Raw genomic sequence first — 26,115 nt, forward strand, 5'->3', positions numbered from 1 at the left:
ATCTTTATCCCTTTTAAAGTACTTGAGAGAAATCTTTTATTTTTAGTAATTTTAGTCGTTAAAGGCTTCGGGAAACATGTATCTTAAAAAGTATAATATAATCTATCGTGTAAATGTCAGTGTGACGTTAACAGTTGTCAACAATAGATATTTTGTTTCAATTTTTGGAGCGGTAAAACCACGTGTTGTGAAGTTTGCAGTTTTTAAATAAGAAAACCCTTTTACAGGTCACATATGGCGAAATTAAAAATAAAGAAGACTAAAAAACAAATCAAACAAGCTCCTGAAAAACCCAAAGAAGAAAATGAAGTCGTGCTACCTGCCGTCCGATCTTCTGATGAGCCAACTTCTAGACAGGTAGTAAAAGTGGAAAAACTTCTGAATTTTTATATATTTCTCAAATTTGTATACAAGGTTTATTTCTGTTGATGCAGCAGTTAACTTTTAAGTCAATTTATGAAGTTTATCAATTATACATTGTTACCTTTTTTCGAACGTTTTAGGCAAAATGGATTAATAGGCAAAGGGTTTTAGTATTCGCTGCACGTAGTATAAATCATCGTCATCGGCATTTAATGGAGGATTTAAAAAAACTGATGCCGCACCATAAAACCGAATCTAAAATGGAAAGAAGTAAGAACTTATATGTGGTGAATGAGATCAGTGAAATGAAAAACTGCAACAAATGCATACTTTTTGAAGGGAGAAAAATGAGGGATTTATATGTATGGTTTTCCAATATTCCTAATGGACCTAGTGCAAAATTTTTGGTTGAAAACAGTAAGTTTTTTTAAAATAACATTGTTGAAAGATGTAGCTTTAAACTTGGACAAAACTTGATTAAAACCACTCATTATTATTTCAGTTTACACTATGGGAGAGCTTAAAATGACAGGCAACTGCTTAAGAGGCTCTAGGCCATTGTTATCCTTTGACCCACAGTTCACAAAAGACCCCCATTATAGTCTTTTAAAGGAACTCTTAACACAAATATTTGGAGTTCCAAAACATCATCCCAAAAGTCAACCATTCTTTGATCATGTTTATACATTCATGATTCTTGACAACCGCATTTGGTTTAGAAATTACCAAATACTTTCTGAAGATGGAGCTTTAGCTGAAATTGGACCCCGATTTGTACTCAATCCAGTGAGTTTTGTGTCTATATTGTTGAATTATTCATAAGTTTATTAATATTCAATACGGTGAAATAAATAATATTTTTTTCTTATAAAACATTCAAATACCATCTTTTGTAGACAAAAATATTTTCTGGATCATTTGGGGGTACAACATTATGGGAGAACCCTAAATATGTAAGTCCAGCAAAACTGCGACAAGCATATTCAAAGAAAGCTGCAAACAAGTATGAGAGAAGAATTGAGAAAAAAGTAATGAATGAGGCGACTAGACCGGAAACTGGATATCCTGATATTGAAGGGGCTGACTTCTTCAAAGGAGATCCTTTGAAGAAAGCTGAAGATGCTGTTATTGAAGGTAAATATAAAAAAAATATAGAACATTGGTTTGTAAATAACATTACACCATATTCAAAATCGTAATAGTCATATAAAAAATAATATAGTTATACTTTACTTGACTGTTTAATGATTACTGTCTTGAAACTTTTTTTTATAAAACCAGACATGTAATTTTTTTATTGTTCCATTATTCTACAATATTTCTATCGTGATATTCTTAGTCATCTGATTCTAAGAGTTCTTATACTGTCTTATTTTATCTGTAGAAGAAATAAAGCAAGAAGATGCATCAATGGATGAAGAAGGTGAAAGTGAAGTTCCAGCTAAACCAAGAGTTGGTAAGAAAAAATCAATAAAGCGACCAGAGAAGACAATAAGGCGTAAACAACTCAAAGCGAAGAGCAAATTAATTTCTGATCAAATAAAGAAGAGAAAACAGATCAAAAAGAAAAAACCTACAAAGAAATAATTTTATCAATTAAAAGAATAGATTTTCAAACATATAATTTTATTTTCTTTTTCATAACCAAAGTATTTATTAAATTAAGTAAAAATTTAGATTGTTAAATTAAGTAAAAATTTAGATTTTTTTTTTCAAATTAATACCTTACATAATTTCAAAAGATTTGAGAAAACACAAAAAAAATTATTAAGGCAAGCACTTTAACTTTTATTGGTTAAAAAATGATTAACAGATTTATATAAACATTAAAAATATTCGCAATACATTAAATAATGCAAATCTGGAAGAGTGAGAGGTAGAAAATAGCTATACCCTTAAAGCTATACTACATCAAAGAAAATGTCTTACACCAACACATAAAAAATATAATGTTGTACTTAAAACCATACTTATAAATGTCAAATACTTTTTCAACCTCATTAAAAAACCATGAGCAAAATAATGAAAGTTATTCAAATACATTCACAAACTTATCTCTTATAAATAAAATTGAGTAAACACAACATTGTAACCTGATTTAAAACTTTGTGTTAATATAGGACGGAATGATAAAATATCAGAACCTAAGATATTAACAATCAAGCCTCTTATTGTTATTCAGGTAATAAATTATTTCTAATATGAAGCAATACATTTATTATACAATTCACTGAAACAGCAATATATGAGAATTTTATTTGATTAGTGCAAAATGGATTTGATTTTAAAACTTTATGCAATATCTTTGTTTCTTTTTAATACCAAAATGTACTTTGTAAATGTTAAAAACTATCTAACACCACAATTCCTACCGTACAGGTTTACACCGGATTGTGTAATGACATGTAAGATGCAATAACATGATAGGTACAATTGTTGCATTTAAATTCATGTTTGAGATTATCAAAACGTCAAGTGCTCTATCAAACAGTAAATATATAATCTATAAAATAGCACACGTTAAAATAGTGTTATGATAAAACCGATTTATTTAAAAGTAAATATCAATTCACATAAACCATAGTTTCTCTTAGATCTATATATAATAAATATTTTACTATGTAAAAAGTACTAAAACTGTGTAAACACTATAAAAAATAAAGTTATAAAAGTCAAGCAAACATTGATAAGCCTAAATTTCATTAGTATTCATATTCTTTGATGACATTCATCTGGAAAAAAAAACGATACCTTGTACTAGAATGAAATTTTAAGATAATCACAAAACAGACATATAATCTTAGTTAATTCGCAACAATTAAATAGCTGTTTTGTTAAAAAGCTTTGTTAAACTGGACATGCTAAGTTTCAATAATTTAATATTAATTTTAATATAAGTAGGAAGCAACATGCATGTACCCGACAACATCCAAGATCAATGGTATATGGTTTAAAAATATATAAATAATAGCAATAAATCAATAAATAAGTAATCAAATATGGTTAACAAAAACATCAGAGCTTATAAAATTTTTGATATATAAAAAGTTAAGTTAAATGTAGTATATAAGATAACTATTTCAATAATTGTTAGGAAAAACATAGAGCAAGACCAAAAATTACTACATTAAATAGCAACACAAAGTTTTTTTTAATTTAAATTGTCATGTCAGTACTTGAGATCCTGCATTTCAGCGCCATCTGTCGTGTCAGTCTTGTTCAAACCGAGTTCAGCCAGTCGCGAGCTTTGCCAACGTCCATCGTTATTACTGTTACGATCCTCGCACACACACAGGAACAGAGAATCCACAACCATCTAAAAATATATGGAGGTTGTTGATAAATGGTATACTTCGAAGCAGGTTTCATATAACAGTTTTTTTTGTGTTGATTAAAATTCTATTCGAATGTTTTATCTGCGGTACTTTTTTTATAAGTAAAGTCAGTTGTATATTAAGTTATAATAAAAATTTGAGACAGAAGAGGAACTGTAATTATTTGATTATTAATATATATATTTTGTATTAGTTCAATAACGAATATATAATGAAATTTTTGGACATCAATAATTTGTATCTTTAAGGTTTTCAATTAACATACCTCATACAAGGACAGGATACAATGCGCGATAAAGAATGAAAAGATGCAAATAACGAGAGTGGGAACTGCAAAGAAATGTAGATCTGGATTTCTCTTCAACATGAGAAGTCCAACAATGCCTGTTAGAGCCGTCACAATGCACTTCCCAAGGAAAAGTATGAAGTCCCCAACACTATTGATCGTCGCCACTTGAAGTGCGTTGTTCACAATTGTACTGAACGCCTGAAAATATATTTACATTAAATTTAATAAGTAACTAAATTCTACATATTATATTTGTTTTTCCTGTCATATCAGCTACATAGCTGTAGAATCATAAAAAATAAGAAAACTATGTTACGTAGTTTTCAAATTAAACAGTAAAAAAATATATATATAACTCATGCTGTCTGTTCTTACTATTCTATGTACTTCTCATTTATTAAGATCTGTAATAAATAATATTGTACAAATACTTTACCTTTCCCGCGGCTTTACAAAAGTGACATCTATCGATCGTTATGATAGTGTACGCGTTGTGATTTAAATAGCGTATGAATTTTTCCAGACAGTAGAAACAGCAAATTCCACACTTGAGACCGCATTTCGCACAATCTGAACCCTTTTCGGCTCTTGCAGACAACCTATTATAAGTATAATATAATGTATTAATCAAAAAAAAAAAAAAAAAACAAATAAACCCTTCATGGTTCGGTTTTAATAAGTATCATATAATCTAGTAGCAATTTTTCTTTCATTTCTTCTATTTTTTATATAGTGCTGGTTTTTTTTTTGTCTTTATTTTTGTGTACAATTTATACTAAATTCTCTATAAAATACACCTTAAATGTTTTAATAAAAAGTAACAAATGTCAAGAATATCACAGATTAGTTTTTAAGAACCTGTTGGTAAATTGACTTTTAAAAGTTATTTATATTACTACATATATTATTTCAACTCTATTAAATACTTAGATGTAGATGAGATGTGTAAAGACAATAATTTGAGGGATTTTTCTACATATCTCATTATTCACCTCTTGGGACACTATATATATTTCTTTTTAATTTCAACATAAGCTAACATTACTTCTTTAATAGTAAAAAAAACTAATTTTGCTTCCATTTACTTACTTAGCGTGTAGGTAGGTGAGAATGAGTCGTGGTATTTTGAAAAGAGTTATCAAGAAAGATCCTTTAGCAACAGAACCTAGGTGATATTTCAAAAGTTTGCCTATGGAATATAGTACTGGCGATGGATTTGCGTTTGGACCTCTGTAACAAAATATTTAAAAAAAAGTGGAAACATTCTATAACTCTGCTTTACAATCCTGTAATTAATAATTTATAGACCATTTATAATTATTCTCTATTCCTTCAGTGACAGTCCGCTCAAAGTAAAAATTTCCAATACCAAAGAGTTGTTTAGCATTGTATAAAAACAAATGGCCTTCCAATAAAGTTCAGTATTCCCTGTTAAAATTTGTCAAGTTTGATCTATGACTGCTTCTAGACATATCATTTATTATTAGTCTTCAACATATTCCCTAAGATTATAATTTAATATTTACAAAAATTTATCTGTCCTTTGCATATAAAGTAAATAACTTATATTTAAATGGTTTTATGTTATTGATAGAAAATCCTTTACTGGAAAGATGTGTCATATATTCTATGCAATCTTTACTTCTGACTAATCATGAGTCATAGTGTCTGTAGATTTTACTACACTATTGATTCATTTTATTTAAAAAAAATTAATATCTAACATTAATATTTCATTTTCGTGTAATAATTGATGTGTGAATTTTAGCAAAATAATTCAATATGCAGTGACGAGTCACGGCCTCCTCTGTTCCTAATTTTTTTCATCATATGTATATATAAATAAAACTTTCCCTGGAAAGTCGCGGCTTATATTTTATCCAACCATTTCAGAGGTTAGACTGAATACACAATCAGACAGACACATAACATTTAAAAAAATATATTTTAGCCCTTTGGTAAATGCTGTTTGGTTATGAATTATATCCATATTTATAAATATTTTGCAATCGACTTTTATGCCGATATTACAAATAGAAGTGGAATTTTATTTATTTGTGTAATTAAAAACATTAATACACATGAAACATACCTGAAGTACCAATGTGAGACGGCACCAGCGATAGTCATCTGCTGACATCCCAAAATGAATTCACTGCCCCAGACCAGGCATATGAGACACATCCACCACATGCTCTTCACCCACATTGGATCAAACTCGATTGGGTCTAAAACATAACCTATATGATTTAAGCTTGGGTATACATCCCCAATCACATTGATTAGTGTTCATAACTCATATTTCATTAAGAAAGGAAATGTAATGTTAATAATAAAACCAAGGAAACTTTATGACAAATTACAAGCAACAGGTGACAGCTTGCTTCTAAAAAGAATTTGAGTTTTCGAGTATCATATAAAATATCTTGTATAAATTAATGTCTCTTTTAATACTGTTAGTGATTTACAAGGTATTGTTCTATCATCTCATTATAACTTACTCTTGAGATTAGCATTTTTGTCGATATTTTGTGCTTGAACTGCTGCATTATCAACATGGTCAGGTAAAGGAGTTCCATTAATAAAGAAGTTTGTTTTGTATGGTATACCTGGATAATTTGCAGTTGCCAAGCACACCTTGGAAATAAATAAAAAATTATATATCTGGATTCTTTGTTTCATTTTTTAAAAACTGGTACAGTCACAATGGATAATCATACTTACTACAACTAGTGACCAAAAGGTGAGGAATAATATAAGGAAGAAAAATGTTATAATTGGCTGGAGGAAGAGAGCTGGTATGGAACCCAAACAGTGTGCAGTCTCCTTGAACAAATCTGCCAAGAAAGAGACACGTGATCTCATCACCCACACTAGTAACAATAATATTACCTGGAAAATTTTTTTTTGTCAGTTCCAGAAACATACTCATGTACCATACAAAATGATGTCAATTTTTAAACAATGTTTGTAGATACTTACAGTTATTATGGTTGCAATGATAGAATACCATAGGAAGGCTTTTTCATTCTTAAGAGATTCCTGGAAAAATTAAATATATATATTTTTAAAGTAATATATCCCGATAACTGAAAGATATTAAAAATACTTACAGCTAAGTAAATAGTTGTATCAGAAAAATCCCTTTGCTTAGTTTTCAACTCATGATATGTGTACCACAGGAGGGCCGTTCCAGCTATACTAGCAATGGATACTATTATCATGAAAATCCATGACACTAGAGATGCTAATAAATGCAGGATTGATACCATGATCAATGAACAAACTGAAATGTGAAAATCATATAAAAACTTTTTGCAAAAGACTACATTATAAAATATATATAGTAAGCATATTTGAATTTTAAACTATTTTTTGTGTGGTAATAAGTCAAGAAACAATCATAAAAACTTACTAAATGCAATTATAACACAAATAATCATTTCCTTCCATGATGAGTACAGGTCTGATAACATCTGTTCGATGGTATCCCAACTATTTAGTAAGTCATAAAAGTCACTGAAAACTTTCTGAGCTAAATCTTTAGCAGATTTAGGAAAACATCTATTTAAAAGTGGAAATGACTCATATACAGGCAATGTTGGACAAGGACCTATAAAATTGTGCAGATCTTTGGTGCTTGTTACATTATTCAAATGGATATCATATCTGCAGAGATTTGATCCAGTCTCCCGGTAAAAGTTTTGCAGATCATTGAATGATTCCAACTTTTTATTGGGGCATTGTTTAACGCATATTTTAAGTGATCTTCGAAGTTCCTTAATATCCATAAAAAATAAATAACTTTTATCAGCAGTACTGATACCAGCTAATGGGAAATTTATAAGTTTCTTGTTATTCTTGACACCGCATGTATTGCCGAATGAATCATATCCATTTATTAATCTCTGAGGATTTCCGTAAACAAAAGATATAGCCGCAATAATAATCTAAAATAAAATATGTGATTATTTTCAGTCAGTTAAACACAATTCTATTAGCATTCAAACCAATTCATATAAAAAAATAAAATTACTTTCTAAAACACTTACCATTAGAATCCAAAATATAATATAGATAACAAGCCATAATACATCAGTACAGCCTTTTTTGGGCGTTTCATTTTGAGGAGCAATCTCACTTTGCGTGCAACCCATTTTAAATAAAAATATTTCAAGTAATTAATATTATAAAAGTGATATCAGGCAGATTCTTTGTACATTGTTTCAGTTTAATTTATTACTGAGCTTCTTATTAAGTGATTACCTACTGCGCTAGCTACCCACGCCCAGTTCAAAACAAAAACAATCAAACAATTGGTATAATATGTACCACCTACTCTGTTCTCTTTTACTCAATCATTCGATGTCTATATACAACATACATTAATGTGTGAACAGTGAAAGTATATGAAATTTAAAAAAGAAGGCAAAACCCAGAATATTTTTTTATTAATAACAAAAATATTTTATTCAAATAACAACTCTGAATATATATCTACCAAAATTACAACATTAAAAATGTTGGTGCTTTGCACATCTAAACGCAAGAACCCACAACATTTTCAGTTCTGTGTCTGTCAATCTGTAAAGAACTGTCAAAGTTGAAAAAAGGGTAAATAGGCACCTATGAAAAAGAAAATTGTTACGGAAAAAATTTCTTAACTAGAATTAATAAACGTATAGGTTACATTCATAATTTTTAATTATGAATTCGAAAATACTTCTAAATTTAAGGTCCGCCATATCAAACTGTTGTTCAAAAAGGAACCTCAACAACAATGTAGCTAGCATAACCAAAATACATCGAGAGATTTATACTAGAATGTACCCTACAAAAGTAGTTCTACCAAATGGAGCTTCAATCAACATTCGTTATCATGAACCTAGAAAAATTATCAGAGTGAGACATTGTTTTATTTTTTATTTGTAACTAGCAATTAGATAATTTATTACATAATTCTAGTAACTTTTCATGTAAATTAGACACGTTAATATCATATTACCTAAATAATGCATATAAATTAATAACTATAAAATATTCCCAGCTACCGTTGGATCTTTCATCCCTGTCTGAGGAAGAAAAGAAATTGAGATTAGAGAAAAGGAAGCCTAAAAGAAAAGTCAAAATTAGTGATACAATTGAAGACAATTTTAATGCAAAGAAATATTTGAAGTATCTTAAAAAATAATTTGTAGTTATGTTAATTAGGTGATAATAAATAATAAATGATCATATATTAGTTTATCTAAACTCTTGTTTTAACAAAGTTGCATATTGGTAAGATTACCCGTAAGATTTTTTAAAATTTAAAAGCCCATTTTTGTAGGTAGCAAACAGATTCATACTCTTTTCTAAAAAATGGCAGGTTTATTGAAATTTATAAATTTTAAATAAAAAAATCAATTGGGTCATCTTGTATGCCAGACAAAGAGCTTATAACATTCCTACAGATAATTCCAAGTCTTACTTAAAAATGTAATTATAAGTGTAATTTGCAGACAACAAACAGGGAATTATAAATTTCTTATTGAAAAGGAAGATTGTCACTCCAAATAATCTTTTTCCAGCTATGTTAAGAAGAATAAAACACAACTTATGTCTTTAAATTTAATTTATGCTTCTAACTTTAGTTTAGAATCATTAAAAAAAAATTTAAACATATTCCAAAAGAAAAAGCAAATACCAATGAAAATGGAGTTGTGAAAAATATAGAATAAACATACCAAGTTCACTTTGGGTGTATGGCTATGCTTAAAACTGAAAAGAATACAATTAAAGTAACAAATTTCTAAAAAATATATATATCATATACTCATGATTTTCAGCAGCAATTTTTGGGCAGATTGTTTAAAGAAAAAAAAAATCTATTTCAGTTGTAGTTTAACATAACGTAATTGCAGAAGAATGTGCAATGATACATTTTGCAGAAGGCAAAGTTTGAATATTGCTTGTGTCAATGGATTTTTCATAATTCATTCTGTATTTTCTGTAAAAATTTTATTTACTTCAGGTATTTTGGCTTAACATCAACTTAATACGTAAAAGATATATATATATTGTGGAATTGCGTCAGAAACCATCTAGCAAAGGGAAAGTTAACTAAGTTTTGTATGTATTATACAATCACAATAAAAATATGAATAGTTAATTATAAAATGAAAAAATAGAGGATCTTATAAAGTATGTTACTAACTTAAATTTAACATATATGGGTAATGTTTGAATTCCCTGTTTACATAATTTTTCGATTGCTACACAAAGGCCAGGGAATATAATGTTTCTAGCCTGCCACCTGTAAACACTTTAAAATCTGTAACAAAGCAACCAATAATTAACAATGTTGGTCTTATTTCTTAAAATAGGCTGTGAAGTTAGATTAATGAAACGTTTGATTCGTCCAAAACACGATTGACTTCGTCTTGGCTAAACCATTGTGGCCGGTTATCATGTCTGGGCCAAATCTCTCATCCGGTAAGATTTATGAACGTTATTGAATAATAAATGAAACTAATATTTTTCAGATTACTAAACGTATTTTATTATTTTAATAACTACATACTCCCGACGTTTCGGTTACTTTGCAGCAACCGTGATCACGGGCAGAAGAGATGTCCGTGATCACAAAGTAATTGAATATTTAATATAATTATTAGTTTTTTTTTTGAGAATTAGATTGCCTATCCAAAAGCTCTTTCTTCTTATGATCCTACTTCGTAAAATTTTCCATAGAACTGAATTCTCTACGTTATCTCTAATGCTATACATAGTTCGCAAACAGCTATGAGCTAATCTAACGCATTTCCGTTTTTAGACCTTGGTTTTAGAAGAATGCCGCTATTGTTTATAATTATTTGTTCTGAGAATAAGGGACACGCTTAGTTGAAATAATAGGTGATGTCCTAATATGTTATATCAAAGACTAGACATATTTATACCTCTGTTTCACCTCTTTTTTAAGGCTAAAAACACAGCGATAGCTCTTATAAAAATTCTAACAATTAAAAAAGTGAAATCGAGTCTAACTAAAAAAAAATTTTCAAGTTGTTGATCACTTTTTTAATTGTTAGAAAATGTTAGAAGTTTACTGTGATTGGAATTTGAATCTTCAATTTAATAGATTCTTTACGAGAAATAAAAATAAAGGTAATGAAATGAAGAAGAAAAAAGGAATTACAAAAATTAATTTTTAAACTAATATTTCTAAGTTTAATTTCTATGAATGGCAGATTATACTTGACATAAAAAGTTGACAATTGACAGTAGCCAAGGCTAAAAAGAGCCAAGAACTAAATTTCGTCATGTGTAGGTTCAGTCGTTGGATATTAGAGAAGTCACATTGATCTTGTCATTAGTAAGTTTATTTATTAATTGTTGCGTAATTAATTGTAAAGATTGTATTTATTTCTCTAGATCATAAAAGATATATTTTTTACCTTTGCAGTCAAAATGACAACCTTATAATTTCTATTAACCTTGTAACCTTACGTAAGAAACAAATACAAAATGGGAAGTCAAGTGTCGGCAGAAGCATTGAATGCCAAGTTACCAGAAATGAAAGGTAACCCTCCACCAGAATGTCCAATGCACAATAAAGACGCCAAAGAAAAAAATGAACTCAAAACGAAACCCTCTGAATGTCCGGTGCAACATGATAATAACATCAATCCTTATAATATGGTTTGTCATTTATTTTATATAGTTGTAGATCTTTTGTTATAAATAAAACATCAATATAATTTTCGCTCACTATTTTAGATGCCACCAGCAAATCAACAACCTGCACCCGATCAACCATTTCCTCTACCAACCAATCGTCAAGTTTCAACCATTCCGCGGGCTATGCCTGACGGATCAACAGAATTTTGGGTGTATCCTAGTCAGCAAATGTTCTGGAATGCTATGCTGCGTAAGGGCTGGCGTTGGAAGGATGACGAAATTAAGGAAAAAGACATGGAAGATATAATAAAAATCCATAATGCTAACAATGAACAAGTCAGTACTTCTCTAATCATACCAACTATAGTTAAAGTGGTTTGTATCAGATTAATAAAAAGTTATTTCTGTTAAAGGCTTGGCAAGAAGTTTTAAAATGGGAAGCTTTGCATGCCAAGGAATGCGGTCACCCAAGACTTAAAAGCTTTGGTGGTAAAGCCACAGATTATAGTCCTAGAGCAAGATTCCGCTCTTGGTTGGGGTAAGATTTATTTTTTAATGAAGCAGGTTTATTTATAACATTACAAGTTTTTAAAAGATTCCTTATAATTTTTAATTTATACCCATACTTTATGTATTTAATTTTCAGATATGAACTACCATTTGATCGTCACGACTGGATTGTTGATAGGTGTGGCAAAGACGTGCGTTATATCATTGATTATTACGATGGAGGAGAAGTTGATAATAAGTATCAGTTTGCTTTGCTTGATGTCAGGCCAGCAGTAGACTCACTTGAAAATGTTTGGGACAGAATGAGAGTTATGTATATGAGATACCGCTATGAAATAATTGGTGACAAGAAACAAAACAAATTGACTAATTAAGTGAATAATTGTTTTAAAATATATAAAACCTCCGAAATGTTTTTAATTTGGGAGTAATTGACTTTACAGAAATTTTATGAGTAATTATGTAGTGTGGGGTACTTCTGTCGACTGTAATATTGTCACTGAAATAACTCTTTGTGATTATTTTCTCATGGTATTTAACTAGTATCATTAATTTTATTGCTTTGTGAAAGATTTAGGACACAGCAATAAATAGAAGTAATCATTTAGATAACATAATTATATTAGTATTGACTACTTTTAGTACTTAAATTAATTTGTTTATTACCTTATCATTTGTTAGAAAATAAACATTTCAACTGTTTCTTTTTTCATAACATTTCTTTCCCTGCACTAATAATATTGGTACTTCTAAGAGTTCACAAAGTATTATAAAATTACAAGAAGATGCACTGAGACAAAAAAAATACCTAATATTATTTTATAAAAAGAATTTTTTATTTTACTTTGAATTTAGTGATGTAAGTTGAGTTTTAGAAGATCTTTAATGGAATTAAGTAAAATCATTGCCTCCTCAAAATTATGTTATTGAAATAGATTGGTTTAAAGGCGCATTTTCATTGGTCGATATGTCGGTAGTTAGCCCGATTGCGGGGAGTACCCGCATGCGAGCTAACAACCAATGAAATCCACTGGTCGATTAAACGTGTGCGGGTGATATCCGCATTCGGGATAACGACCAATGAAACTAGTCAGTCGATAACTCGGTCGATACAAAGCATGCGGTGACTCGCCTCCGTTCAGTCATTTATGAGACGTCATCAATACTACGCGCATTATTTATATTATTAACGCTTTATTTACGCAGCGTGGGAGCAAAATGGCTGAACGGTTTTCGGATTCACAAATGCTAAAACTCGTAGAGATCTAAATTCTCTCGCACTTCAAATGCGGGCTCTAACGACCAGTGAAAATGGCTCCACGCATGCGGGCCTTATCGCATGCGTTATGGAATTCACCCGCACCCCGTATGCGGGCTCTGACGACCAGTGAAAACGATAAACTCTTTGCGGGCCCTATGGCATGCGTTACAGAAATCTCCCGCACCCCGAATGCGGGCCTTATCGACCAATGAAAATGCGCCCTTAAGCCTTAATAATAATGGATACCAGGTTCCCCTGTTTATTTTTGAGTCGGGAAAAAAATACGGCCACTAAATCTGAACTGCACTTCATTGTTACATCTGTGTAATTTTGGGTTCAAGTTTGGCTCGGGATCACGTTTGGGATCGCAATGAAATATTTTATATGCCGATTATTTGAATTATGGGTAGGTATCATTATACGAAAATGTGGTGCGCAATTTAACCGATGTAATTTTAGGATAAAAGGTACCCTATGTATTTCTCCGGGGTTCTATTTATCTCTATACCAAAAATTCATCAAAATCGGTTCAGCGTTTTAGGCGTGAAAACGTGACAGATAGACACGAGTTAATTTTGCATTTATAATATAAGTAGGGATTCCTGTTTCAAAATAAAAAATATATGTTTTTTTTATTACAAATGAAATATATAAGGAATAAGTATGTAATAAAAAGTAACAGAATTCAAAAGATTTATAATTTTACACTTAGAATTAAAATATTTTCATGATATTACAATAATTTTTTAAATTGAATGACAATCATTTAGTCTTCAGTTGTCAATGCTTATTATTTGTTGGCTCTGAGTTATTCCTTTGCATTCATTTTTAAATATTTCTACTTGCTGCATTATGTATCCTTCGAAATTGGTGTATGGACAATTGGGTAGCACTTTAAACTTAGGTTTTCCTTTTGAAGAGTAATATACAGATCTGAGTGTTAGTACTGGTGGTTTTTCTGGGAATTTGATACCTTTAAGAAAATAAAGCATTAACAGCATATATTCGTATTTTGTACAAAAAAGAAATAGCTTTATAGTAAAAACTTATATTTTGTACTTATTTTTTATACTTAGATATTATAAAATTTACATACCAATATCAACTTGCAATATCCAATAAAAATCATTCATTTGTAACAAGAGGGCAGCACTGCTTGCATCATGTTCTAATATTGCACCTTCATATTTTACAATTAACTGAGCTAGTAGATCTCGTTTTAGTTTGTCATTATTAAGAAGGTGATATATCTAGAAGAAGGTTTTTACAATTTTATTAAACATTACTATGTAAACAGTGAACACATTATTTGGTTTTACCTACTTTATTGTTTAAAATCTCTGTAACTAGTGGAACATAATCCATGAGTACCCCTGAGTGGTGCATCCTATATCATAAACAATCACATTATCCTAGGTTATATATTATTAGGGAAATAGTATCAATTTATATTGATGAAAAAGTGGTTAAAAAAAATAATTTAGTTTTAAGTTTGCCTCTTACATTGGTAATGTGATTTTTCCAAGAACTTTAGTCAGAAACGGTGATAAAATTAATTCTGCATTTGTTGAATTTGGATATCTAACAAGTAGCAGAGCTGTATCTATGCCTGGATTTTGTTCAGTCCTGAAATAGTGAAATTACTATTAGTAATAAAGACACTAGTTTCTGAACAATAGTTTCCTAATTACAATTATTATTAGACAATATATTAATAATTACCCATCATTATATAATTCTGGTAATCGTAAGACATCCACTTTAAGCTTAATAAGAAATTCAACAATATGTCCACCAACCCACACCTCTACATCTTTCTCTGTTGTCAGAGCATTCCCCATCAAGGCACTGTATTCGAAAGATGCTCGAGAGTTTGCATCTTCATGGAGCTTTCGGACCTGTTATTGAAATGTCAAAAATATTGTATTCATAAAAATATGGAAATATTTTTTTTTTTATTAACTAAACTTAAACTAACCTGATGTATTTTATACAATTTAATCAATTCCGATAAAACATCGCCAAGTGATTTTGGATTATTTGCATCCCAATTAGTCAAACTAGGAACACTTTTTGTTAAATAATCTTCATTTGCACTGCTCAAGAAACTGTCATCATCAAATCGAAAGTCAGGTGCAAACCATGGCGTCGAAGTATCAAATATTACATCCCATTTTAATTTTTTTGAACAGTAAGGAAGCACCAATCTAAACTGACTCTCAGCTCCACTTGAATTACCGCCGATTCTTTCCAAATCTACCTTGGCTTTGCAGAGACCTAAATGATTATTGAAATTTAAGTTTAGTATACACTTTAATATTATGAATTTGAATATTTGAATTGATATCATTACCTAGTTTTAAATCCTGGTATATACTCTGAATGTAAGGTCGAAACATAGGAGAGATTTCATTCAGGAATCCTAAATTATCTACAGACATATTGAATTTTAAAAAATTTAGTTTTAGAAAATATGTAATTGAAGTTTGGTAATTGTGTACAATTGTTATAACTTTAATGAATTGTTTACATGCTTAATTCTGAGTGGAATTACTGTATACACAAACTGGCTTTTGACATTCTATTTCTAGGTAATATTTCAATTGACACTAACGTTTCTGACAGCAATATATGTTCTTGTGTTCAAAATAAATAATGATTACAAAAAATTTAAGTATGCTTTTCGAATAAACTGTGCCATTTTATTATTTCATATTAAATTTTCCTGGCTTTTCGATTACTTTACAGTAACCGTAATCACGGACAGTGGAGATGAAAGTGTATAATAAAAACTGAAAAAAAATTATTGAAAAAATATATTTTTTTAATTTATGTTTCACAGTCTTTGCATAATTTAGAGTTAAAGTATCATTCTACGGCTAAACATGTTTATTTTTATATTTAAAGTAGTATTATTAGGATCGGTTAAACCGTAAAAATACCAATTTAATAAAAAACAAATTTTTATTAATTATCATTTAAAGATTATAGTCGATATATGATGATTATTAGTCGATTAATTTCCTCACGGTGGCCAGAAGCGTGAGGATTTTAATCGAGTAATGATAGTCTACAAACCCCTTAAATCATTTTTGGAAAGGGCTGATAGTCTTAGACAGTTGGACTCATATTAATCAAACGTAGGTAAGAACCACGGTCACTTTTAAGTGAGAAAAACCACATCAAAATTGGTCTATCCGTTTAAGAGTTACGATATCGCTCACAAACATCGAAGTCAAATTTATAAAACTAGGAGTATTCTTCTTAGTAGCTCTTGCTCCGGTTTTTATTTAAAAAATTGGAAAAAAAAATCAAAGTGATTTTACAAATTAAAGTTTATTTTCTATATTAGGCGCCAAAGATTCTTTCTTTTATATTATGATTGGGCCTCAGTCATTATAGGTAAAAAGTATTGATTTCTTGCTTCTTATCTTCATAATATTTAAAATATGTATAAGTATATTTCATGATTACGGTCCCAATTTAATAAATAATCAATTGTTTAAACTCATATAACTATAAAAAACAAACAATATGATTGTATAATATGTTTTTTTTTGATTTTTTATTTAAATTTAACCTCTAAAGCCATGTATGTATTTTTTCATATATATATATTTAAATTTGTTTAATAAAAAATACGAGGAGAAAAACTTTTTAATTTGGTTCTCTTCAGTTCATACGAACACATTTTATTTTAATACATTTAAAAGCCTTGAAAATTCACAATAAACAACAAACATCTTGACTACTTATAAGCTTTTTCAATGCGTTTATCTGAAGTTTATTTTGAAATAGTTTTTTGGCGACGCACTTATGAAGGCACAGAATATATGTATTTTAATGATTTCTATATCCTACCTATGTAACTCCAACGTTATTTAATCTGTGTTTCACAAGATTCCAGCGTTCGTTTATAAAGAGTTCTTGGCGTTTTTTATTTTATTATGTCTAAAATTCTCTGATTTATAAGTATTATGTTATTTGTTGTGTAAAGCTGAATAATATGAAAGATATGACTTCTATTTCCAAGACTAACTGTTCTGAATTAGCACTATTGGCAAGGAAATTCAATTGTTTTTATTTGTCAGGTAAGTCTAAAATATTTTTATTTACTAAGTATATGTACATATTTTTAACGATCTATTCAAACTTACAATTTTAAATTTTAGGATTACGTCAAGGTATATGCAAACCATTTTTAGTAGCTGGACATCAAGTTGGACTTATTCGACCTGATGTACTTAAATATCTTCGAACATTTCCGGAGGTACAATTTGTTTACTTATAAATTGGAGAAATCGATCCAAATCATAAATAATCAAAATTATTAGAGTAAATTCCATGGCCTTTTAGGTTTTCCGGATCACAGGGGAGTATGTAGAACTCAATCCAGCCTTTAGAAATTATCAAGAAAGGACTTCCAAAGTTGCGGAAGTGTTGCAAAATCTAAGAAAAGAAAATGAAATTTGTGCTCTTAAAGGCTGGCGAGATGAGGTTAATATTCTATTAAATAATGCAAGTTGACTTTTTATCAGAAATGTTATTTAATAATAAGTTTTTCAGTGTTTTGAAGTGAGTACCCCCTTCCATCATGAGAGTCTACTGGAAATGGATAGAAGTGCTGTCTGCCTTTTTGGTATAAGAAACTATGGTATTAGTGTGAATGGCTACCTGTTTCATCCTTCTAAGGGTCTTTGCATCTGGTTACAGCAGAGAAGTTTCACCAAACAAACATGGCCAGGTTACATTATTTTATATACTTACTGCTTTGAAATGTAATTGTTATACAACATAATAGTTTTGTTAAAAGTTTATAATTTTGTTACAACAATGTATTCATAGACAAATCATTATTTTTTACTGACATAATGGGTTAAGGTGTTTAAAATATGTGAATAAGAGTTTATTAGATATTTTTATTTGTTATCTATTTTTTAATTAGAAAAAAGCTGTTAAAAAAAAGAAAAAAATCATTCCACATCATCTAAATATTGTCTCTCTTTCAAAGTCAATGGACAGTCATCCAAAGAAAAAAAGTCATTAAATCTGGTTTAAAATTTATAGTTTGGGTTTTTATGAAACTTATTCAATTTGTAGGTCCACATAATGAGATCTAAGACTTTCGTGAGTTTTATTCGTTTAAATGAAACTAATATTTTGCAGATATAGTATCCGTGCTTTATTTTTGTTTAAAACTACATACTCCTGACATTTCAGTTACTTCTCAGCAACCGTGATCATCTTGTCTGCCTGTGATCACAATTGCTGAATAGTATCCGAAACATCGGGAGTATGAAGTTTTAACCAAAAATAATCTCGCATAGTATATCTGAAAAATATTAGTTTCATTTAAATTTGTAGGTCCTTGTTGTTAGTTATGTTTATGCAAATATTTTATCCCACATATAAATTGTTGTCATTGCATATTGTTTCAGGGAAGTGGGATTGTTTTGTCAGTGGGGGCTTGGCTGTGGGATTTGGTATTCTTGAAACTGCTATCAAAGAGGTGGCTGAAGAAGCTTCTGTTGTTGGAGAGCTAGTTAAGAAATTAGTGCCCGCGGGGTGTGTTAGGTGTGTAAAAAAAATGAAACATCTCATATATATATATTATAAATTAAAAAGAAACAGTAGTTATTGATGTGACAAAAATAACGTATCATTTAATTTCCAGTTTCTATTTTGAAAGTGAGCGGGGTTTGTTTCCCAATACGGAATATGTGTATGATCTGGAGTTGCCATCGGAGTTTGTGCCGAAAAATGCTGACGGTGAAGTTGAAACATTTGAGCTTCTAACTGCTGAGGAATGTGTCCAAAGAGCTCTGACACCGCAGTTTAAGACAACAGGTGCACCGGTTCTACTGGACTTTTTGATCAGAAGGGGCTACATTAATCCCGAAAATGGTTAGTATGTAGTATAAATATACTTTTTTTTTCCACATTTTAGCTTATAGAGATTGTTGACTACAAATAACCTGACTATATATTTTTTGTTTTTTTTTTTAATAACATAAATAATAATACATATATCTGAATGTATTTATTTTTACCTGAAAAAATTATTAATTTATCATTGACTAAAATTTTTTTCCATTGAATTGACAAATTTCAGTTTGATAGTAAAATATTCTGAATAATAGCCGAGGAAATATATCAAATTAGCTACGAAATAAATATAAACAATACTCATAAACAGAAATTAAGTTCGTGTTTTAAGTTCAAAAGGCGATAAATGGACGTTTGTTTTATAAGAATTTATTAAATGCTTTATAATGCACTGTGTGTATTGTAATCAAATTAAAAATATTAAATATCTGACCGACCGACTATCGAGATAATCACGATAATGAAATAAATTTTGTGTAACTCGGGCAACGTACGATAAATTTACCGTCAATTTTTAAAATACTACATCTATAGAATACACATTTGTCCATTTTATATTTTCCTTTGGCGGTATAAAAAGGTCAAAGTCGAATTCCTCCTTCTTTGTAGTGGTTAAAAACGACATGCCAAATATATTTTTTTTGTACGTTATATAAACGACCAATTAAATCACTAACATTTCGTTCAGTACTTGATATTGGATTGAATATGAAATATTCGAAAAAAAACAAAATATAATAGCGAAAAATGAAAATTATAAAATAATCAACAAATGATAATTATAATATATGTATATTTAAGGGTTATATACTTTTTTTATTATTCTACTAGCATTGCTTCCCGCCATTTTGTTATTTGACTTTTATAGCGAAAAGTGTTCGAAGTCAAGGCCGTGGGGGCCTTGTGGGAGGGGCCTGAGGTTTCTTTGTATCCGCTCGCAGTTCGCAGTCAGTTTAGTCATCTATATTTAGTGACAAATACTATAGTTTATAATTATCATTGTTCTTTCACGGAGCGGACATCGCGCCATCTTAAGACTAATCATTAAAAAAATAGTTAATGTATAAGTCGTCAAAAATTAATTGAGAGATAAGTTTGGTCAAGTGTAAGCAAAGCCTTTTGTTTTTTCTCTGTAGACTCCCAAACTCACGTATTTAAGCGTCGTCTAAAATCGGGGATCTCATTTAATTAAGAATTAAAAATAACAAAAGTCAAATTGTGTTATATCATAATAGTAAATAAAATTAGTCCTACCCTGCCTTTCCAGTTCTTATTTAATACAACTAATAGTCTGAGATCCCGATATAAAACGAGCTTCACCGAGATGCTTATTTGATGAAACATATTTTATATTCAATTTAATGTCAATAATTATATTGCATATGGGTTGCCTTATGAATTTCCGTCCAGGAGATGACTTATTGATAATTGGGAAATCATTTTTTTTTTAATATTTCACCGGTTTGTCTATTAAAAAGTTTCCATACCAATATAAAATATGAAGCTCATAGAATATACAAACGTTAGGTTGCCTTTTCTCTTCTAGTCATAACTCTCGGGTTGCCAGGTAGGTATAAACAGGTAAATTGATAATTGCATTTTACACCGGTCTGATGATTGAATAATATTTGAAAAATGACCGGATTTTTCATTATATTTTTTATTCAAAGCGGTCACTTTTTGTAACACGTGGTATGATAATCTACAAATGCAAACGACGCAAACATTTTTATTCAATTACTTTGGTTTGAAGCAGCTGCTAGTTCTCTTCTTTTCTATCGCATGGGACGGTTGGCACCTCTCAGTCGCACATATTCACTCGCGGCAATATTTCAGTTTTCAATATTCGACAACCGTAATTCAGGAGTGGTTTTTTGCAGGCAACTCTTTACCGACGTGTTTATAATGAAGCAATCTTTATCTAGTATATAGTTTTTTGTTTTGTTTCAGAGCCCAATTATAGACACATTGTGGAGTTGCTTCATGTGCCGCTGCAGACAATATACAACAGTTCTCTTAGAGATATAACATCAAATGGCGATGTGCAAAATTCTGAGAGTTAATAATATAATTTAAGACCTACTTTAGTTTGAAATTACATTACTTAAAGTTGAAATATTTTTTAGTCAATCATACCTGTACCCTTGTCTTAGACATATGTATTGGTACATTTATTAAAATTTTGTATTAAACATGGCCTAATTTATGACCTCAATTGTATTATTTGGGTAGACTTTAAGTATTGCCTAAGTATTATAATTAACTTCGGCTTCTCTTATGATATAGTTGAACATTGACCAAGTCCTGATATTTATGTAGTATTGTTGGGGATTTTTAGACATCACAATAGTCTAGCTAGGGATGTTTAATTTCTGTGATACTTTACCAATTCGGTATAAGGAGTTTGTATATTAATTAGTTTGATTTATTACCTCTTTAATACTCTTGCAAAGCTTATTTATTGTTTCTTTTAAGAATTAAAGCGAAATTGAGAGCTGTGAATCTTTACTCAAGAGTACAAAGCCACGATGTACGAACATTTGTTACCAAAATATGATCCCGTTATCTAGTCAATGGCAATAGGTGGAAAATGCTTCATTTCGAAATCATTTGTTTAAAGCGGCTTTAATTACAATGGAAACAAAATATAATGTAAATGATTTTGTACTTCCTTTTTTCGCTGAACGGTGACAATGATTTAGAACGTATATCGTTATTTTAAGCCACCGAAGAAGTATATATATTTTTCTGTAATGTTAATTAATTTGGGCGAACATATTTCATTTTTCTCCTTAGATTACGTCTATTTGCTTGAGATGTATTTTTAAATTTAGAGACTTGGTGTGTAGTGTAGTTATAAAATATTTTGAAACATTAGTGATATATCATGGGTTACGTCAAAACAATTTTATACATTTCTATGATATGATGTTATTGGCGAAAGACTTTTTATTGATATTATTATTATACCATGTAGATAATTTACTGAAACAAGTAATGTAATCGTTTTTTGCTACATTTAGGAAAATAGTGCTTTCCTAATAATCATTAAATAAAAAAAGTATAATAGCTGGTTTTATTTTGTAAAAATTAAACTATTCCAGATGTTAAAATAACCAATATAGGTGTGTTTATTTAATTAATGGCCTGATTACTTACAAATACACTCAAGTACACTTGTAACATGTTATACAAAAATTGTATTTATAATTTGTAACAATGACTTACTATTAGTTTTTACAATGAAAACAGAACAGTAGGTACTGGACTTATTGCTTAAGAGGCAAAAGTTGTGTCTCTATATAAAATATTTTTAGGTGGAAAACGTAAAATTCAAAAATAACCTATATTTGTCAAAAAACTTTGATAACTATGAACATAATTCAAAGCTACAGTTGGCTGTAGTCGGTATAATTAGTAATCATCACCGCGAGAGATGACCTCCTTGCATGTCGGTCTCAGGAGAATCGTGTGTTCAAACTGAGCTGTGTAACAACCTTTAATGTCACACAGTGGTGGGTAAGCGTCCACAACACCTTTATCACACAGATCCTTCAAGGCCATAGCATAACGAGACGCGCCAGCACGCTCCAACCATCTCTTACAAAAGGCGAGAGTACCGAAGTTCTTGTTAATCAAGTTGAGTAATTGCTTGGATGACTGTAATCTGCGAGGAACAGAGAAACGATATGAAAAATTTAGAAAAACATAATCTATATTGTGAACAAAACTACCGATTGTACTTGTAACAGAATTTCGAGTGTAACTGTATGTGGTTAAATAATAAGTTCTTAGAACAATGTTACCTTAAAGGCACAAATTGTTGATCAAAGTTTTTCATGTAATGAGAGCAATCCATATCATCGTGAACTTGGCCGCGTCCTGTCGAACCAAATGTTTCAATGGCATAGAATTCGTTTTCTTCCATTCTTGTTGTTTCACCTCCTTTCACAATAGGCACAGTCTTGCCAGCATGAATACCTATAAATTTAAGAGTGTATATATTTGATGTTCCTATACATAGGATCAAGAAATGTTGTTATAAATTGAAAAATATTTACGATAGGGTCCAATGGAGTGGCCATTAAGGTTACGAATTGGTTTGACTTGATAAACTTTTCCGTCTAGTTCAACTTCATGTGATTCCATAACCTGCAAACAATTTTGGACTTATATAACATGAGAAATATTTTAGTCACTCATATATAAAACTAAAAGTAACCTCTTGCACAGCAGCACCAACATCACAAAGCCTGACATCAACACCTGAAGCTTTGATTCCTGCTTCAGTAGCTTCTTGAACCCCCTTCACAAGAGGATCATAACGAGGATTGAAATGCAGTGTGAAGGCACAATCAATAATACGTCCATTGATATGAGTACCAAAGTCAATTTTCACTACATCATCATACTCAAGAACGGTATTGTCACCTAGTAAAATTAAGAATTTTTTTAAATTTTATCATTAAAAATTATTTATATTTAATGTTGGATTCGATTCCAGGTTGTTAAAACTGAAGGGAAGTTTTATCTATGATAAGGTCTTAAAAGTTCATACACAAATATCTATATACGTTATAAATAATGAAAATAACAATCTTCAAGTGATGTTTTGTGTACATCTATTGTCGAACTGAAAATTTTTGGGAAATAAATAAATATGTTAACATTATTTTTATTCTTAGAGCTGTTATTGCTAAAGTGTTTACCAGTATTTGGTGTATAGTGAGCGGCGCAATGATTGCGACTGCAGCCTGTAGGGAAGGCCAGTCCTGCTTTGAGACCATCTTCTCCAATGAGACGTCTTCCTGTAGCCTCAAGCTCTTCACAGATTTGGATCATGGTCATGCCCGGTTTTATCCAGTCTTTTATATATTTTCTTGTCTGAAATGTTTTATGTATTTAAATTTAATTTTAAGTTTAAAATAAATCATTGCACATAACAAATATATCCTTTTATAATATATCTGTTTTGTTTCAACTTATTTATATATATAAGTGTATATAATATTAAAGAATAATATTTATTTAATTACTTTATATACAGAATTATTGAGTACCTGTCTGTGAGCCTCGGCAGCTTGTCTTATTTCTTGATAAATGTAGTTATGCATCCTGTCTAATGCCCTCTTTTCTTCACTACTAAAACGGTCTTTAGCTGTTCTGTCATCAATACCTTCAGCAGGGCCATGCTCCATTATTTGACCCTCGGGGAAGTTACCTATAGTCAAATAACATTTACATAAAATATGACCTTGTGATATTTAAAACTGACAAGAAACATCATAACTTGGTATAATTATTCATAAAGATATTCATTTCAGTTTTTTTAATTAAATTACGTATATTTCAATGTTATATCTACACACCGTCCGGAAATAATTCGGAAATTGGAATCGTGGGAGGGTTAGTTTGGACTTTCCCAGCGACCTTGTTCTTATTCTTCTTCTTTTTTTTCTTTTCATCTCCTTCAACTATATTTTCTTCAATTGTTAATGGTTTCACTGATACCTCCGAGTCATTCTCAGCCGGAACTTCAGTTCCCGCTAAAAGTATCAGAAAAAACATTGAGTGCTGTATAGAATTTATTAAATATTTGAAATGTTAATTACTTATATATATGTAGTATTAATCATTCAAATACTAATAGCTATATATATCTAAGTTGTATTTATAACCTAACCTGTCTTCTTCTTCTTCTTTTTCTTTTTTTTCTTTTTAGCAGGGTCTTTGTTTTCTGACTCTTCTATACAATCACCCTCGTCTTCCTCCTCTTCGTTTTCAATGTTTTTATCATTTTCAAGAACCTTAACATCAGCCATTTCGTAATTTTATTAGTTTTACCTTATAAAAATAAAATCATAGCATGAGATGGCCCCGTGCCTTTTTATTTTCGCAGCTTGTCAATGAAGCTACGGAATCTAGGTGTTTGAGTTGTCAAACATGAAGTAGAAAATATATTTTTAGACAGAATATTATTTATACATTTTAATTTATGATCATTTAGTTAATAAAGTAAAAACAAGTAATGTTTAGTACATAGATTGTAATAGAGCTAAATAATTAATAGAGTAATTTTCAATTTCTTAGTTTTTAAAGTTTTGCTTTTTAAGATTAATGCTCCCTACATTACAGAAAATGCTATGTAATTAAAAATAAAAACACCGAAGGCAAGGCAAGATAAGAATTATGACAATTTTCTTAAAATCCGCAAAATCGTATCGATATAGTTTTCCGTTGAACTGTTTCTCATAAGAAAACAAAGTTAAAAACTTGAAGGATTTTGCTAAAATAAAACCATTATTTACTATAATCACGATTAATTGCAATAAATTGTGAAAGCTTTTCAAGAAAGCTAAAATTTCACCGTGTTTAGTAAAAAATAGCAATTGTTCAGTTCACTATTTGGTTATGGTAATGTACATCTGCCATTCGTCGCGGAACTGACATACGGGAAATACGAAAATAATTTCCTGTACATCGACGTATAGATAACACAATGGATTCTCTATATGTTATTAAAGATATTTATTTCTTTCTATTGTCTCTCTCTCTGTAGCTAAATGAGCAATAAATTATTTAATTATTAACTATGAGCAAGACCTTACCTAACTAGATAAAGTTTTAAAACGATTTTTCAGTACAAATTGTATGAAAAGATTGTTTTTTTTTGTTGGTTCTGTTTTTTCATACTTAGTAGTTAGCCATGTATGGAGAAAAGGAATTTGTTAGAAATTGTAGATGTAATATAAGAACAAACAAACGTTCCTTGTTAAAATTATTGCTTCGTTTTAGGGTTCGACAAGCCGTAT

At 30.0% G+C, this 26,115-nt stretch overlaps 7 protein-coding genes across 9 annotated transcripts; 4 read left to right on the forward strand and 3 right to left on the reverse strand.

The window, feature by feature from the left end:
* The first annotated feature begins 144 nt into the window (after window positions 1–144).
* On the forward strand, window positions 145–1,987 carry LOC116765589 (ribosome biogenesis protein BRX1 homolog). The gene is made up of 5 exons (XM_032655111.2): window positions 145–357; window positions 504–780; window positions 866–1,149; window positions 1,260–1,497; window positions 1,748–1,987. The coding sequence occupies exons 1-5, from the start codon at window positions 235–237 to the stop codon at window positions 1,948–1,950; spliced, it is 1,125 nt and encodes a 374-aa protein (XP_032511002.2). The 5' UTR covers window positions 145–234; the 3' UTR covers window positions 1,951–1,987.
* Window positions 1,988–2,127: 140 nt separating this feature from the next.
* On the reverse strand, window positions 2,128–8,324 carry LOC116765588 (choline transporter-like 1). Of its 2 annotated transcripts, XM_032655107.2 has the most exons (12): window positions 8,040–8,324; window positions 7,403–7,937; window positions 7,101–7,273; window positions 6,970–7,029; window positions 6,712–6,879; window positions 6,489–6,624; window positions 6,080–6,227; window positions 5,077–5,217; window positions 4,424–4,586; window positions 3,964–4,185; window positions 3,540–3,679; window positions 2,128–3,095 (listed from the first exon to the last, which is right to left on the reverse strand). In XM_032655107.2, the coding sequence occupies exons 1-12, from the start codon at window positions 8,142–8,144 to the stop codon at window positions 3,092–3,094; spliced, it is 1,995 nt and encodes a 664-aa protein (XP_032510998.2). In that variant the 5' UTR covers window positions 8,145–8,324; the 3' UTR covers window positions 2,128–3,091. The 2 variants fall into 2 exon arrangements, with proteins under 2 accessions (XP_032510998.2, XP_032510999.2); XM_032655108.2 differs by lacking the exon at window positions 2,128–3,095 and having other exon boundaries at window positions 3,533–3,679; window positions 6,080–6,215; window positions 8,040–8,323.
* Window positions 8,325–8,558: 234 nt separating this feature from the next.
* LOC116765590 (large ribosomal subunit protein mL55) lies at window positions 8,559–9,222 on the forward strand. Its single transcript, XM_032655112.2, has 2 exons — window positions 8,559–8,889; window positions 9,035–9,222. Exons 1-2 carry the CDS (start codon window positions 8,695–8,697, stop codon window positions 9,176–9,178), a joined length of 339 nt encoding a protein of 112 aa, XP_032511003.1. The 5' UTR covers window positions 8,559–8,694; the 3' UTR covers window positions 9,179–9,222.
* A 1,959-nt stretch (window positions 9,223–11,181) lies between these two features.
* Window positions 11,182–12,858, forward strand: LOC116765862 (holocytochrome c-type synthase). 2 transcript variants are annotated; one of them, XM_032655488.2, is made up of 5 exons: window positions 11,182–11,341; window positions 11,432–11,667; window positions 11,746–11,982; window positions 12,060–12,184; window positions 12,293–12,858. In XM_032655488.2, exons 2-5 carry the CDS (start codon window positions 11,494–11,496, stop codon window positions 12,528–12,530), a joined length of 774 nt encoding a protein of 257 aa, XP_032511379.2. In that variant the 5' UTR covers window positions 11,182–11,341; window positions 11,432–11,493; the 3' UTR covers window positions 12,531–12,858. The 2 variants fall into 2 exon arrangements, with proteins under 2 accessions (XP_032511379.2, XP_032511380.2); XM_032655489.2 differs by lacking the exon at window positions 11,182–11,341 and having other exon boundaries at window positions 11,414–11,667.
* Window positions 12,859–14,098: 1,240 nt separating this feature from the next.
* LOC116765911 (BRISC and BRCA1-A complex member 2-like) lies at window positions 14,099–16,007 on the reverse strand. The gene is made up of 7 exons (XM_032655549.2): window positions 15,771–16,007; window positions 15,396–15,694; window positions 15,140–15,315; window positions 14,921–15,043; window positions 14,741–14,804; window positions 14,514–14,667; window positions 14,099–14,390 (listed from the first exon to the last, which is right to left on the reverse strand). Exons 1-7 carry the CDS (start codon window positions 15,856–15,858, stop codon window positions 14,191–14,193), a joined length of 1,104 nt encoding a protein of 367 aa, XP_032511440.1. The 5' UTR covers window positions 15,859–16,007; the 3' UTR covers window positions 14,099–14,190.
* Window positions 16,008–17,300: 1,293 nt separating this feature from the next.
* LOC116765573 (uncharacterized) lies at window positions 17,301–22,370 on the forward strand. Its single transcript, XM_032655086.2, has 7 exons — window positions 17,301–17,508; window positions 17,590–17,687; window positions 17,774–17,914; window positions 17,984–18,161; window positions 18,856–18,991; window positions 19,092–19,321; window positions 21,254–22,370. Exons 1-7 carry the CDS (start codon window positions 17,424–17,426, stop codon window positions 21,364–21,366), a joined length of 981 nt encoding a protein of 326 aa, XP_032510977.1. The 5' UTR covers window positions 17,301–17,423; the 3' UTR covers window positions 21,367–22,370.
* Window positions 22,371–22,406: 36 nt separating this feature from the next.
* Window positions 22,407–25,209, reverse strand: LOC116765572 (methionine aminopeptidase 2). The gene is made up of 8 exons (XM_032655085.2): window positions 24,987–25,209; window positions 24,673–24,849; window positions 24,364–24,524; window positions 24,013–24,187; window positions 23,526–23,734; window positions 23,365–23,455; window positions 23,110–23,284; window positions 22,407–22,970 (listed from the first exon to the last, which is right to left on the reverse strand). Exons 1-8 carry the CDS (start codon window positions 25,123–25,125, stop codon window positions 22,718–22,720), a joined length of 1,380 nt encoding a protein of 459 aa, XP_032510976.1. The 5' UTR covers window positions 25,126–25,209; the 3' UTR covers window positions 22,407–22,717.
* Between the last annotated feature and the right edge of the window lie 906 nt (window positions 25,210–26,115).

This window comes from Danaus plexippus, chromosome 11 (genome assembly GCF_018135715.1).
Source record: "Danaus plexippus chromosome 11, MEX_DaPlex, whole genome shotgun sequence".
Taxonomy (NCBI): domain Eukaryota; kingdom Metazoa; phylum Arthropoda; class Insecta; order Lepidoptera; family Nymphalidae; genus Danaus; species Danaus plexippus.